This window comes from Rhinopithecus roxellana, chromosome 17 (genome assembly GCF_007565055.1).
Source record: "Rhinopithecus roxellana isolate Shanxi Qingling chromosome 17, ASM756505v1, whole genome shotgun sequence".
Classification (NCBI taxonomy): Eukaryota; Metazoa; Chordata; class Mammalia; order Primates; family Cercopithecidae; genus Rhinopithecus; species Rhinopithecus roxellana.
In genome coordinates, this window is record NC_044565.1 from 62,511,869 (window position 1) to 62,524,393 (window position 12,525).

The 12,525-nt window shown below is 54.1% G+C and overlaps 1 protein-coding gene across 5 annotated transcripts in view; it reads left to right on the forward strand.

Moving 5' to 3' along the window:
- Positions 1 to 12,525, forward strand: part of ADCY3 (adenylate cyclase 3) — a 104,399-nt gene that overhangs the window by 88,683 nt on the left and 3,191 nt on the right. Inside the window, exons 10-19 of one of the 5 annotated variants that reach the window (XM_010358501.2) lie at positions 464 to 606; positions 754 to 915; positions 3,389 to 3,476; positions 4,336 to 4,452; positions 6,791 to 7,050; positions 7,342 to 7,407; positions 8,841 to 8,922; positions 10,363 to 10,521; positions 11,549 to 11,695; positions 12,270 to 12,389. In XM_010358501.2, the coding sequence (XP_010356803.2) occupies positions 464 to 606; positions 754 to 915; positions 3,389 to 3,476; positions 4,336 to 4,452; positions 6,791 to 7,050; positions 7,342 to 7,407; positions 8,841 to 8,922; positions 10,363 to 10,521; positions 11,549 to 11,695; positions 12,270 to 12,389 (1,344 nt within the window). The remainder of the gene's footprint in view (positions 1 to 463; positions 607 to 753; positions 916 to 3,388; positions 3,477 to 4,335; positions 4,453 to 6,790; positions 7,051 to 7,341; positions 7,408 to 8,840; positions 8,923 to 10,362; positions 10,522 to 11,548; positions 11,696 to 12,269; positions 12,390 to 12,525) is intronic. The other 4 variants (XM_030921245.1, XM_030921246.1, XM_010358502.2 and 1 more) reach the window with 4 other exon arrangements.

The window sequence follows — 12,525 nt, forward strand, 5'->3', positions numbered from 1 at the left end:
CAGATCTTCCTTTCCAGATGAGCCAGATGGGAGTTCTTTTAATAGTTCCCTGAAGTCCTAGAGTTGGGAGCCATGCATGTCCCCAGGGTGCCGATGTATATGGCCCCCACATCACAGCAGGAAGTGCCAGGACTGTCCCAACCCGGCAGCTGTCTCGATCACAGGTCTCTTACTCAGGAGCCAGGGGCTGCTCCCTACAATGCTGTCATTCGCGACCCTCCCTGCAGAGCTCTGGTGGGGCCCAGGGAGCCAAGAAGGCCTGGAGCATTGGGTGTAGACCCAGGCCACATGGAGCCACACGGGAGCATGGGGAAGACTTCCCGGAAAGGGACTTGAGAGCTGGAGGGATTGGTCCTCCGAGATGCCCTCTTTGGTTCCTTTCCTCCTCCACCTCCATCTTTCTCAGCTCCTCCCCGCCACTCGGTCCCGTCTCCCCCACTCACGCTGCCTCCCTGGCTCACAGGCCGACAACCCCTCATTCCCCAACCCGCGCCGGAGGCTGCGCCTGCAGGACCTGGCTGACCGAGTGGTGGACGCCTCCGAAGACGAGCACGAGCTCAACCAGCTGCTCAACGAGGCCCTGCTCGAGCGAGAGTCTGCCCAAGTGTAAGCGCCACCCGGAGGCGTCCAGGCCCACCTCTCCTCCCGGGCCCTGACAAGGGATTCAGGAAACCGGGCATCCCAAATACGGTCCCCCTGCTAGGCCGAGGCAGGTGTGGCATTTGGGATTCATGGGGCTTGTTCCCACTGCAGAGTAAAGAAGAGAAACACCTTCCTCCTGTCCATGCGGTTCATGGACCCTGAGATGGAAACCCGCTACTCGGTGGAGAAGGAGAAGCAGAGTGGGGCTGCCTTCAGCTGCTCCTGTGTCGTCCTGCTCTGCACGGCTCTGGTTGAGATACTCATCGACCCCTGGTGAGGGAGGGGAGGGCCACAAGTTTCCTCGGCTGCGGCGGTGCGGGGAGGCAGGTGTCTCAGCGGGAGCCTGACACTGGGGAGCAAGCCTTGTCTCTGCTCCCTGACCCCCACTGGGACGGCCCCACGGGCTCCAAGAGTGCTAGGTGGCACCCTGGGCTTCCTTCCTGTATGTTGCCCCAGGTTTTGGAGCAGTCCTAGCGTCAGAATGGGGATCTGGCCAGGATCAGAAAGCTGGAGACCTTGGCTGGATGGGCCCACAGTGATTCTTGGGACAAAGATGGGGACACTGCATCTGCCTCAGTCACCAAGGCTGACCTGGCCCCTTTCTTGGCTTATCTTGATAAAGATAGATTTTAGGCTCTGGGCACAGACTGACCCCTCTCGAACACAGCAGCAGGCCCTTCAGGGCAAGGTGGGCCTCCTGGAGTCCCCAGCTGGTGAAGCCCTGTCTGAGGGTGATGACCACTCTCTCGTTCTCCCTTTCTCCCCTCGGCCAATCGGGGATTCCCCGTCACAGAGGATTACTCCTGACAAACTGTAATCCTGCTGGGAGCCTTGGGCTCGGTCACACCATCTAAGATTGTGGGGGTGTGACCATGTGCAGGCCACTGCAGGCTCCGGCACCATCTGTTTCCTCATCTGTGAAATGAGAACAACCCCTGCCCCAGCTGACACTCAGGACTGTGGTGAGGCTCAAATTCACTGATTCCATGAGTATTGATTGGTTGTCTGCTTCATGTCTGGCGATCAGGGGCTGGGGCCATGGCAGTGATGCGGCATACAGAAACCCCTGCTCTCGTGAAACCTGGGTTCTGGTAGGGGAAGCTATAGGCATAAGCAATTAAACAATTAAAATACGCATCCATGCAGGAGTAAGTATTGCAAATCCAGGGCAGGCAAGGAAGGAAGTGGGTATGCTGCCCGGGGGCTTTGCTTTGTTTGCATTTTGATGTGGGATGATCAGAGCAGGCCTTGCTGGCAGGGTAATATTTAAGTAATGCCCGGAAGCAGGTGAGGGGCGAGGCTTCTGCTATCTGGGGGACACCTGCTTCGGATAGAGTTGCTGAGGCTGGAGTGGCCTGGCCCCTGGAGGCACGGTGAGGAGGCACTGCAGCGGGAACAGGGGCCACTGGAAGAGTAGCAGGAGTCCAGCTCAGAGACGTGGGGCCTCAGACGCCACCGCAGGGCGCCAGCTTCCACTCTTAACACAGGAGGCCGCGGAACAAGAGAGCAAAGTTGTGACATATGCCCGGAGAGGCTCACTTCTGCTGAGAACAGTGCTTAGTGAGCACAGCAGGAGCAGTGAGACCAGAGGAGACCAGATAGTGACCCAGAAAAGCCACTGTGGCAACCAGGCCAGGCCGAGGAGAGAGGAGGATCAGTGGTTGGATTCTGAATTTTCTGGATTGATGGATGGATGCTGAATGTATTTTGGTGACAGAACTGACAGGAGTTGCCGGCAGATTGGTTGTGGGGCGTGAGTGTGGAGTTGAGGACGTCTCCTGGGCTTCTGATCTGAGCAACTGGCAGGACGGGGGTGCCGTTAACCAAGATGGGGACGAGGTGGCAAGACGAAAGGGCAGACGCAAAGATCAGGAGTTCGGTTTGGGACGCGTGAAGTTTTTAATGCCCACAAGCCAAGGAGGCCAGAGTCCATGATCTGGAGTTCAGAGGGCGGGTGGGGTTGGAGACGTGAACCTGGCGTCGCCAGCATGCAGGCTGTGCGGTAACACAAGACTCGCTGAGCTCAAGGCAGTGTGTCCAGATGCAGGGACGGAAAAGTACCACCAGGGACTCAAGAAACCAAGTGAGAAAAGTGTCTCAAGGAGGGGTGAGAGGTGACTGAAAATGGGACGTGGATTTAGCTACCAGGAGGCTTCTGGGGCTCTTGGCAAGGGTACCTTCCAGGGAGGGGTTAAATGGGGATGGGTGTGATTAGAGGGTATGGAGAGCAGGTTTCCGGGAGTCGTCCGGTTAAGGTGGATGTGTTAAGAGTGTGTCCCCTGTGAAGCTGGGGGCGGCTGCCATAGGTGGACTCTTAGCAGCCCCCAGCAGCGAGGGACCGATGCTGCTCCGTGCTCTGTCCCTTTAGCACAGCGACATGGCAGGGGCGCATTCCTAAGATCCCTGCCCAAGTTTATCCTGGGCTGTGCCCAGGCCACCTGTGAGTCGTTCCCTCTCTGGGAAATGTCCCAGGCAGCAGCTGCAGCTGGAGACTGGCCTGCTCCCAGGCCAGCACTCAGCTGGCGGCCCCTCTCATCAGGGCCTTTCTCCTGTTCTGCATGGCAGGCAGCAGCAATTCCCTGGCACCGTGTGGAGCTGTACAGGCACAGGCATGGACTCGTGCTGTGCCGAGGGGCCTCCCCATCCCCTGCCCCCTGTCCCCTGTCCCCGTCCCTTCCTCTCCTAGCCCCTCACCCCATCTCACTGTCCCCTCTGGCCCCTCCCAATTGTTTTCTCTCTGTCACAGGCTAATGACAAACTATGTGACCTTCGTGGTGGGGGAGACGCTGCTCCTCATCCTGACCATCTGCTCCCTGGCTGCCATCTTTCCCCGGGTAAGAGGCACTTTTCTGCTGAGCTTGGAAGCCTCTGGAAGTGAGTGGCACTCCCTGTAAAACTGGGTGGTGATGGAGTTATTCTTGCTGTCAAATCCTGACAGACAGACTCTCTTCTGTTAGGACGGTCCAGGCACTTGCCCATCCATTCATTCACCATCAGCAGAGCACTCCCTCTGGCTGGGCCACCAGGCCGGGGCTGGGCCATAGTGGACTGTGGCTGGCCGATGGTGGGCCTTGGTTGGGCCGTGGCTGGGCTGTGGCAGGCTGTGGCGCTGCAGCACACATGAGTATGGCAGAGTCTGAGTAAAGAGGAACCTGGGTAGAGAAGCAGTTGGACGGCCGGCTGGAAGGTGGGTTGGCCCTGACTGTGAAGGCCCTTAGAAGCCAGACTAAAAGGATTAAAGCTTTATCCCATACGGCACTGGGGTACCAAGCAGAGGTTTTTTTATTATCAGAATGACAAAGGTAAAGCAGTGTTTAGGAACATGAATCTCACAGGTGACTCGCCAGGTCACTTGGAGCCAGGACAGGCAGGAGTAGCTCTCCAGAGACCAGCAGCCCTGAAAACGGTTCTGTGCCCTGGCCTCGCCTCGTCACTGCATGTGCTGTGGAGAGGGCTGCGCCCTGGAAGCTGTGCTGTTGCACAGGCACATGGAGGAGGTCCGACACAGCGCCAGAACTCCCACACCCTCTTCTCCGCTCTGCCCCTTTGTCAGCTGTCGGGCGACTCCCAGGCACAGCCCCTCTTGAGGCTCCTGGAACTGGAATATGGGAGCAGCCTGAGTTGCTGGCAGTCACGTCTGCAGGAGAAAGGGCTGGCAAAGGCTCATGGCTCTTGAAATTCCATTCCTTCTAGGCCTTTCCTAAGAAGCTTGTGGCCTTCTCGACTTGGATTGACCGGACCCGCTGGGCCAGGAACACCTGGGCCATGCTCGCCATCTTCATCCTGGTGATGGCAAATGTCGTGGACATGGTGAGCTCCTGCTGTCCTTGTTGAAGGGACGCCCCTATTCTCAGTGGAGAAGGGCTTCTGTTTGGGTCACACGAGCAGTTTCTCAATCCGTCCCTCCACTGTCATGGAGATTTGGAGTGGCTCTTAGGTTCCCAAACACATCATCCCTGCCTAGTGGAAGGAGTCTTGTCCCTGCCATCCAGGGATCCTCTGGGATGAACTTGTTTCCTTGAAACTCCTCTCCCAGAGTCCAAGAGCCCAGTTTCATGTGCCCAGGCCTGTGCTGGATGCCTTATGTATGTTGATTCATTTAATCTGTGAAAAAGTCCTGAGCAGTTGTACTAGTATCTGCAGTTTCACATGGAGAAACAAACGCTCAAAAAGAGTCATCAGCCAGGCACGGTGACTCACGCCTGTAATCCCAGCACTTTGGGAGGCTGAGGCGAGTACATCACGAGGTCAGGAGTTTGAGACCGGCCTGACCAACATGGTGAAACCCCATCTCTACCAAAAATACAAAAATTAGCCAGGCGTGGTGGTGCGCACCTGTAATCCCAGCTACTCGGGAGGCTGAGGCAGGAGAATCGCTTGAACCCAGGAGGGAGAGGTTGCAGTGAGCCGAGATTGAGCCACTACATTCCAACCTGGGCGAACAGTGAGACTCTGTCTCAAAAAAGTAAATAAATAATAATTCACTTGCTCTAGGTCACACAGCCAGGAAGTGACAGAGTCCAGAATGGAGGCAGTTCTAAGTCCCGGTCCTGTGTGTTCTTCCTCCCTGAGGGGGCAGCCAAATGCTTTCTTGGGGAGAAGGGACAGGAGTTGGGAGCCCAGATCTATTGGTTTAGAACCACTGGGCACGTATTGAGCACTACATGCCTGGAGCTGTCATCAAGTCCAATGGGGGCTGGGCACGGTGGCTCATGCTTGTAATTCCAGCACTTTGGGAGGCTGAGGCGGGCGGATCACTTGAGGTCAGGAGTTCGAGACCAGCCTGTCATCAATGTTCTCTTGTCAGTTGTCATGGCCTCCTCTAATTGTCGAAGTACCATATACACTCGCTTCCTTTTTATCTAATTTAATGTTATTGTTGCATTTTAACAATTGGAGCACAGTTATACAACCAGCATGGAGACTTACTCTGGCAGTGGTATAAGTGAAAAAGCTCCAGGGCTGCAGCTAATCAGAAGTCCAATGGGGGCTGGGCGCGGTGGCTCATGCTTGTAATTCCAGCACTTTGGGAGGCTGAGGCGGGCGGATCACTTGAGGTCAGGAGTTCGAGACCAGCCTGGCCAACATGGTGAAACCCCATCTCTACTAAAAATACAAGAATTAGCCAGGCACAGTGGCACGCACCCGTAATTCCAGTTATTTGGGCAGCTGAGGCAGGAGAATCGCTTAAACCTGGGAGGTGGAGGTTGTGGTGAGCCAAGAACGCACCACTGCACTCCGGCCTGGGCGACAGAGCGAGACTCCCTCTCAAAAAAAAAAAAAAAAAGTCCAATTGGAATGAGGAGTTAGGGGCTCCAGAGCCTACCTTGGCCAGGGGTTGCTGGTGCCCACTACCCAGGGAAGGGAAGCCCCAGGCCCCCTGCATGTCACAAAACGCCTGGAACCTGGCACCCAGGTGTGGGGGTCACCACTGCACAGGGTCCTGGACACTGCACAGGGTCCTGGACACTGTACAGGACACCTAGAGATGCTGTCACTCATGGAGGAGTAAAAAGCTTAGGGAGGTGCAACAACTGCTCATGCTAGAATATAGATATGCCAGGAATCGCGCAAGCAAGATAAGCCCCCTTGGGTGAAAGTTAAAAAAAGTGGGGTTGATTCTGATTGTGGATACACTTTCTCCCGGCCGCATCTGCCCAGTAGCAGAACCAGTGAAGACTCCAGAAGGCAGAGTGTCCCCCCAGTGAAAGGATTTGGGCAGAGCCTAGCTGTCATCACGGGGAGGCTGTGAGTGGAGCTCATGGCCCCGTGGTACCTCCTGAAGCAACAGTGTGATGTGGGGAAGAACATGTTGGATTTGAAGCCTAAAGACTTGGCTCCTACTTCTGGCTTTTCTGCTTGCTAATTGTGTTTGGGCAAATCTGGCCTGAGTTTTCTGTACAACAGGCACAGTACTAAAAATACTCGAGTGTTTTTGTGAATGTCAAATGAGGCAACAGTAAGGCTCTTAGCTGCAGTTACTAACTTTTGTATGATTAGTCCCTGGTAAATTTCCCCATCTTTCCCGGTGTTTCTGGGGGAGCCATGGGAGGTGGCAGCTGAGCACACACTGCCATGCACAGCTCTGTGTGACCAGCACCTGCTGTTCTCTTGAACGTGTGTCCCCTCCTGCCATCCTGGCCTCCAGCTCAGCTGTCTCCAGTACTACACAGGACCCAGCAACGCGACAGCAGGGATGGAGACAGAGGGTGGCTGCCTGGAGAACCCCAAGTATTACAACTACGTGGCCGTGCTGTCTCTCATCGCCACCATCATGCTGGTGCAGGTCAGCCACATGGTGAAGCTCACACTCATGCTGCTCGTCGCGGGCGCCGTGGCCGCCATCAACCTCTACGCCTGGCGCCCCGTCTTCGATGAATACGACCACAGGCGTTTTCGGGAGCATGAGTAAGATGAAGCGCGACTGGGGATCTGTATTGCCTCTTTCCTCCCACCTGCAAAGTCCTCAGTTGAGCCCATGGGCCTGTGCTGAGGTGGCTTTCTGCCACTAGGGGTCCTCAGAGGCTTGTTCAAGAGCCAGAGTTCCTGGCGGCTCACAGACGCATCACTGGTTGGCTAGGACCTGGGAATAGATTCTTCCCATTCTCCCTGAGTGGAGGACTTGGGATACCCCGGTGTCTGGCTGGGCATCAGGCTCTTGTTCCCAGATGGGGCCTGACTGTGCTGTTATCTGTCCAGCAGCTTACCTATGGTGACCTTAGAGAAGATGCAGGGATTCACTCCTGGGCTCAACGGCACTGACGGGTAAGGGCCACGGCTTCCCCTCCTGGCCTGCGCTCACAGTCCCTCTTCTAGAGACAGGAATACAACAGGCCCAAGCCCTATGATCTCACCCTCCAGGAGGCACGTGACCTAGCACATGCAGGTTAGAGGAGCTGGCATGGGTTCCTCCAGGAGGGCTGCAGCAGAGGCAGGATGATTCTGATAGGGACCGGGACATCCAGGCCTCTGCGTGAAGGGCAGTGAGGAGGGAAGGAACTGCCAGGTGAATGGCAGCTGCATGTAACTGGCTGACAGGACAGACAAGCAGGAAAATGAGGGAGGAAGGAACACACTTTGGATTTAGACCTGGCTTCTGAGCCTGCAGCAGGCAGTAATTCTCTGTGGGTCACAGGCAGGTCAGTTTCCACGAGTGGCAGTTTCATCTCTTGAGGAGGATACTGAAGCAGAAGTTCTCTAAGGTCCCTGCCAGTGCCAAGGTTTTAAAATTTTATGACTCAGTGACTTGAATTAGACCTTCAAGAAAGTTTAGAAATAAAAAGATGACCTAATAGAAGAGGGGTAGGACCTGCATAGCCCTTCACAAAAGAACTCTAAATGGCCACTAATAAATGGCACTCAAGTAATCAAGGAAATGCCAGTCACACCCTAATGAAATACCATCACACACGTACTGGTCCAGATAAGTCTGACAATATCAAGTACGGCAGTAACTCTTACACTCCTGATGGGAGTATGAGTTAGTACAGGCACGTTAGAAAATATTTTGATCTATTTAGTAAGGCTGAAAATAAACCTGTGTCCCAGCAATTCCACTCCTACATACACGCCCACGCAGACATGTGTATATGTGTATATATATACATATCTTAGAGAAATTCATGCACATACTCATGTCCCAGGATATATGTATGAGAATATCCAAAGTGGCACTGTTCGTAATAGACATACCCCCTCCCTCGAAACAAATGAAAACAACCCAAATGACATCAACAGGAAATGGATACATAACTGGTATATTCAATACAGTAATGGAAACTAACCACAGCTCCACATAAAAATATGGACGAACGACATAAAAAGCCATGGTGAGATTGTACCCCAGTCCCATGGCTATGAAATCCCATCACTGATGTCTCTTCTGCAAATTCCTGCATGGTCGTAGCTACCTCTGTGATCAGTCAGGCAATGCAGTGTTTCTTAAACACCTGGGGAGCAGCGCCCTGATGTAAATCCCAGGTGTAGCCAGGAGGGGCCAGGGGTTGCCTGGCTGTTGGAGAGGAGGCCAGTGAGTTAAGAAAGCTTTACTGCCCAGGGGGAGCCTGACTTGATGTGAAAGGGCCTAAGGAGCTGGGGTGAGCTCTGGGGCTGGATTGGCAGGAAGCAGCACCGTCTAGTCAGAGGGAATCAGGCCCCCTCCGGGAGGTCCTTTCAGTTGCATGCGCTCTGCCCGGCAGGCTGCCCCTGGTGCCTTCCAAGTACTCCATGATGGTGATGGTGTTCCTCATGATGCTGAGCTTCTACTACTTCTCCCGCCACGTGAGTGCCGCCTGCACGATCCCCGCTCTGTGCCCACAACCCACAGGGCCTCCTGAGAAGCAGCCCCAGGACCTAAGAGACCAAGCTCCTAAGGACTGTGGCTTCCCTTTACCCAGCCCCACACGTGAGCCTGGTCAGGCCACCGCCTTTTCTATATTCAGGCTCCTTCCTCAGTCACACAGGAGGACAGTGCCGCACCTCTTCCATCCGACCCCTCCAGGATGATGAAGGAAGCATGGGAGTGAGGGCAGGAGGGGACAGAGCGAAGGCGCAAACATCTTGAATCAAATCTCTATCCCCTAGGCCAGGGGCTCATGGCCCCTGCACTCCCCATGGCGCTGGGGGACATTAGCACAACTGACCACGGAGCCGGAAGAGAAAGGGAAGGGAGCTGATGGACTTTCTGTTGGGTTAAAAGGAAAAGAGAAGGCCGGGTGCAGTGGCTCATTTTGGGAGGCTGAGGTGGAGGATCACTTGATTCCAGGAGTCTGAGACCAGCCCGGGCAACATGGTGAAACCCCGTGTCTACTAAAAAATACAAAAATTAGCCAGGCATGGTGGCCTGCGCCTGTAATGCCAGCTACTTGGGGGGGGTTGAGGCAGGAGGATTGCTTGAATCTGGGAGGTTGAGGCTGCAGTGAGCTGAGATCACACCACTGCACTCCAGCCTGGGTGACAAGTGACGCCCCCCCCCCCCACCAACCCGACAACAGAGGAAAAGGGAGGGAGAGGGAGGAGAAAGATCCTGTTAGCTCAAGTGCCCCCTAGTGACTTCAGGAAAGCACAGCCTTCCCAAGCCACTTCTCATCCAAATAGTGCCTGCTTAGAAAGGGGACTCCCCTCTGAGCTGGGAGATCCCCACTGCTGCCACCTCCACGAGACAGACCTGCAGCTGAAATTAGGTCCCAGAAGGCCTCCTGGATATCTGCTGTAACTATGGGTCTGGGAACTGCACTGCACTATCGGGTGGCCTTTTGATGAGGAGGAATCCTTGCAGGGTCTTACTTCCCTTGCCATTTAGCCATCTTCCCTCCAGCCTTTCCAAGGGGAGCTCCTCTATTCATGTTCCTGTTTTTCTTCTTTTTTTGAGACTGAGTCTTACTCTGTCGCCCAGGCTGAAGTCTAGTGGTGCAATCTTCGCTCACTGCAACCTCTGCCTCCTGGGTTCAAGTGATTCTCCTGCCTCAGCCTCCAGAGTAGCTGGGATTAACAGGTGCCCGCCACCATGCCCGGTTAATTTTTGTATTTTTAGTAGGGACAGGGTTTCACCATATTGACCAGGCTGGTCTTGAACTCCTGACCTCAGGTGATCTGCCTGCCTCGGCCTCCCAAAGTGCTGGGATTACAGGCGTGAACCACCATGCCTGGCTGTTCCCGTTTTTCATCCTTCTATCCAGTGGCCAGCTCAGAGCACATGCCTCGCCTTGTCTGTGTCTGTAGGTAGAAAAACTGGCACGGACACTTTTCTTGTGGAAGATTGAGGTCCACGACCAGAAGGAACGTGTCTATGAGATGCGACGCTGGAACGAGGCCTTGGTCACCAACATGTTGCCTGAGCACGTGGCACGCCATTTCCTGGGGTCCAAGAAGAGAGATGAGGTGAGGGGTGTGGCCTCAGCCCGGAACCATGAGGCCATGTGTCTCCATCTGTTCTTTCTTTCAGGGAACTCCCCCCTGGGCCCAGGCCTTCTCAGGGACAGGGGACTGGGGGCCAGGTAGGGCTGAACCTAAACAGCAAACAATGTAAGCAAAAGAGGAGTTTCTCCGGCCTCTCGTAAAGGGCAGTGCTGTAGGCATGGTGATGTGGGCCATACAGCTCTGAGGCCATGTGTGAGAAGACAAGACTTTTCTCTAGAGCACACCTTTCTGTTGCCTGTGAACTTCGCCAAAGTGGTTCCCAGCTCCACAGTACCCTCTTCCTCACAGCTGGGGCTGTTAGAGGAACTAGAGAAGCTGTTTTAAAATTGATTCAAAGTAGTGGCCAGGCACAGTGGCTCACGCCTGTAATCCCAGCACTTTGGGAGGCCGAGGTCAGTGGATCACCTGAGATCAGGAGTTTGAGACCAGCCTGGGCAACATATAGTGAAACCCCGTCTCTACTAAAAATACAAAAATTAACTGGATGTGGTGGTGCACACCTGTCGTCCCAGCTACTTGGGAAACTGAGGAGAATCACTTGAACCCGGAAGTGGAGGTTGCAGTGAGCTGAGATTGTGCCACTCTACTCCAGCCTGGGCGACACAGCAAGACTCCGTCTCTCAAGGAAAAAAAAAAAAAAGTAGCAATGAGCAATTTTTAAATTATTCAGAGTTGGGATAATCTACAGCTGGGCATGGTGGCATGTGCCTGTGGTCCCAGATACCTGGGGTTTGAGGCCGCAGTGCACTTCAATTGTACCTAATCGTGCTTGTTTATTGCCACTGCACTCCAGGCTGCGAAACATAGCAAGACTCAGACTCTTTAAAAAAAAAAAAAAAAAAAAAAAAAAAGGCTGGGATAATCTAACTGATGTGTGAATACAAAAAGCTGAGTACACATGTCGTGTGTGGAAGAGAGATGCATTTCTCCAGCACATCATCCAGTCAGTCAGACATGCTTTGAACACTTCGGCCCTGCCTCTTTTTAGGAGCTGTACAGCCAGACGTATGATGAGATTGGAGTCATGTTTGCCTCCCTGCCCAACTTTGCTGACTTCTACACAGAGGAGAGCATCAACAATGGCGGTATTGAGTGTCTGCGTTTCCTCAATGAAATCATCTCAGATTTTGACTCTGTGAGTCCCCACCCAGCCCCACACTCTGGCGATGAAGCCGGCCCACTCCACATCACATCCTAGGATAGGCTGCAGAGGCCAGAGAAACCGGCTCCACCATCCCAGATAAGCCCCTTCCGCAATACACAGACTTCTGCAGCCACCTGGAATTACTGGGCTGGGGAAGGGGAGGGGAGGTGGGAGCCCGGGAACTCACCCACAGGGTCACAGGGTAAGGACTGGCCAAGCAACATCTGGAGACCTCTTTGTCCTGGGACCCTCTCCTCAAATTCAGAGCCGGTCAGCACTGATTGGGTAACCTGTATACCAGGGAGAATGCTTTTCCACACACGCGCAGCCCCCCTAGGAGACTGGTGATTTTATGTCAGTGTTGAGGTGGTGGAAATTGAGGCCCAGAATGTCAGGAAGTTCTCCCAGGATCACGTGGCAGATGAGCGGTAGACTAAGTAACAACTATGATAGGAAAGTGTCTCTTGAGTTTAGTGGGGTCCTTGTAAACAGGTACATCTGTCACTGGGTTGGGTCATTCATTTGCCTTGACTGCTGACAATTCTTTTCTGAATCCTGGCCTCAGCTCCTGGACAATCCCAAGTTCCGGGTGATCACCAAGATCAAAACCATTGGCAGCACGTATATGGCGGCTTCAGGAGTCACCCCTGATGTCAACACCAATGGCTTTGCCAGCTCCAACAAGGTAGCTAACCCCAATAGCCAGAGAGGGGATGAGGCTCTGCCCCCAAGCAAGAGATTGGCAGCCCAGACCTACCATGCAGGAAACAAGAACTGCTGTGCAAAGGAGTCCCAGACACATACCACCAGCACCATGTAAA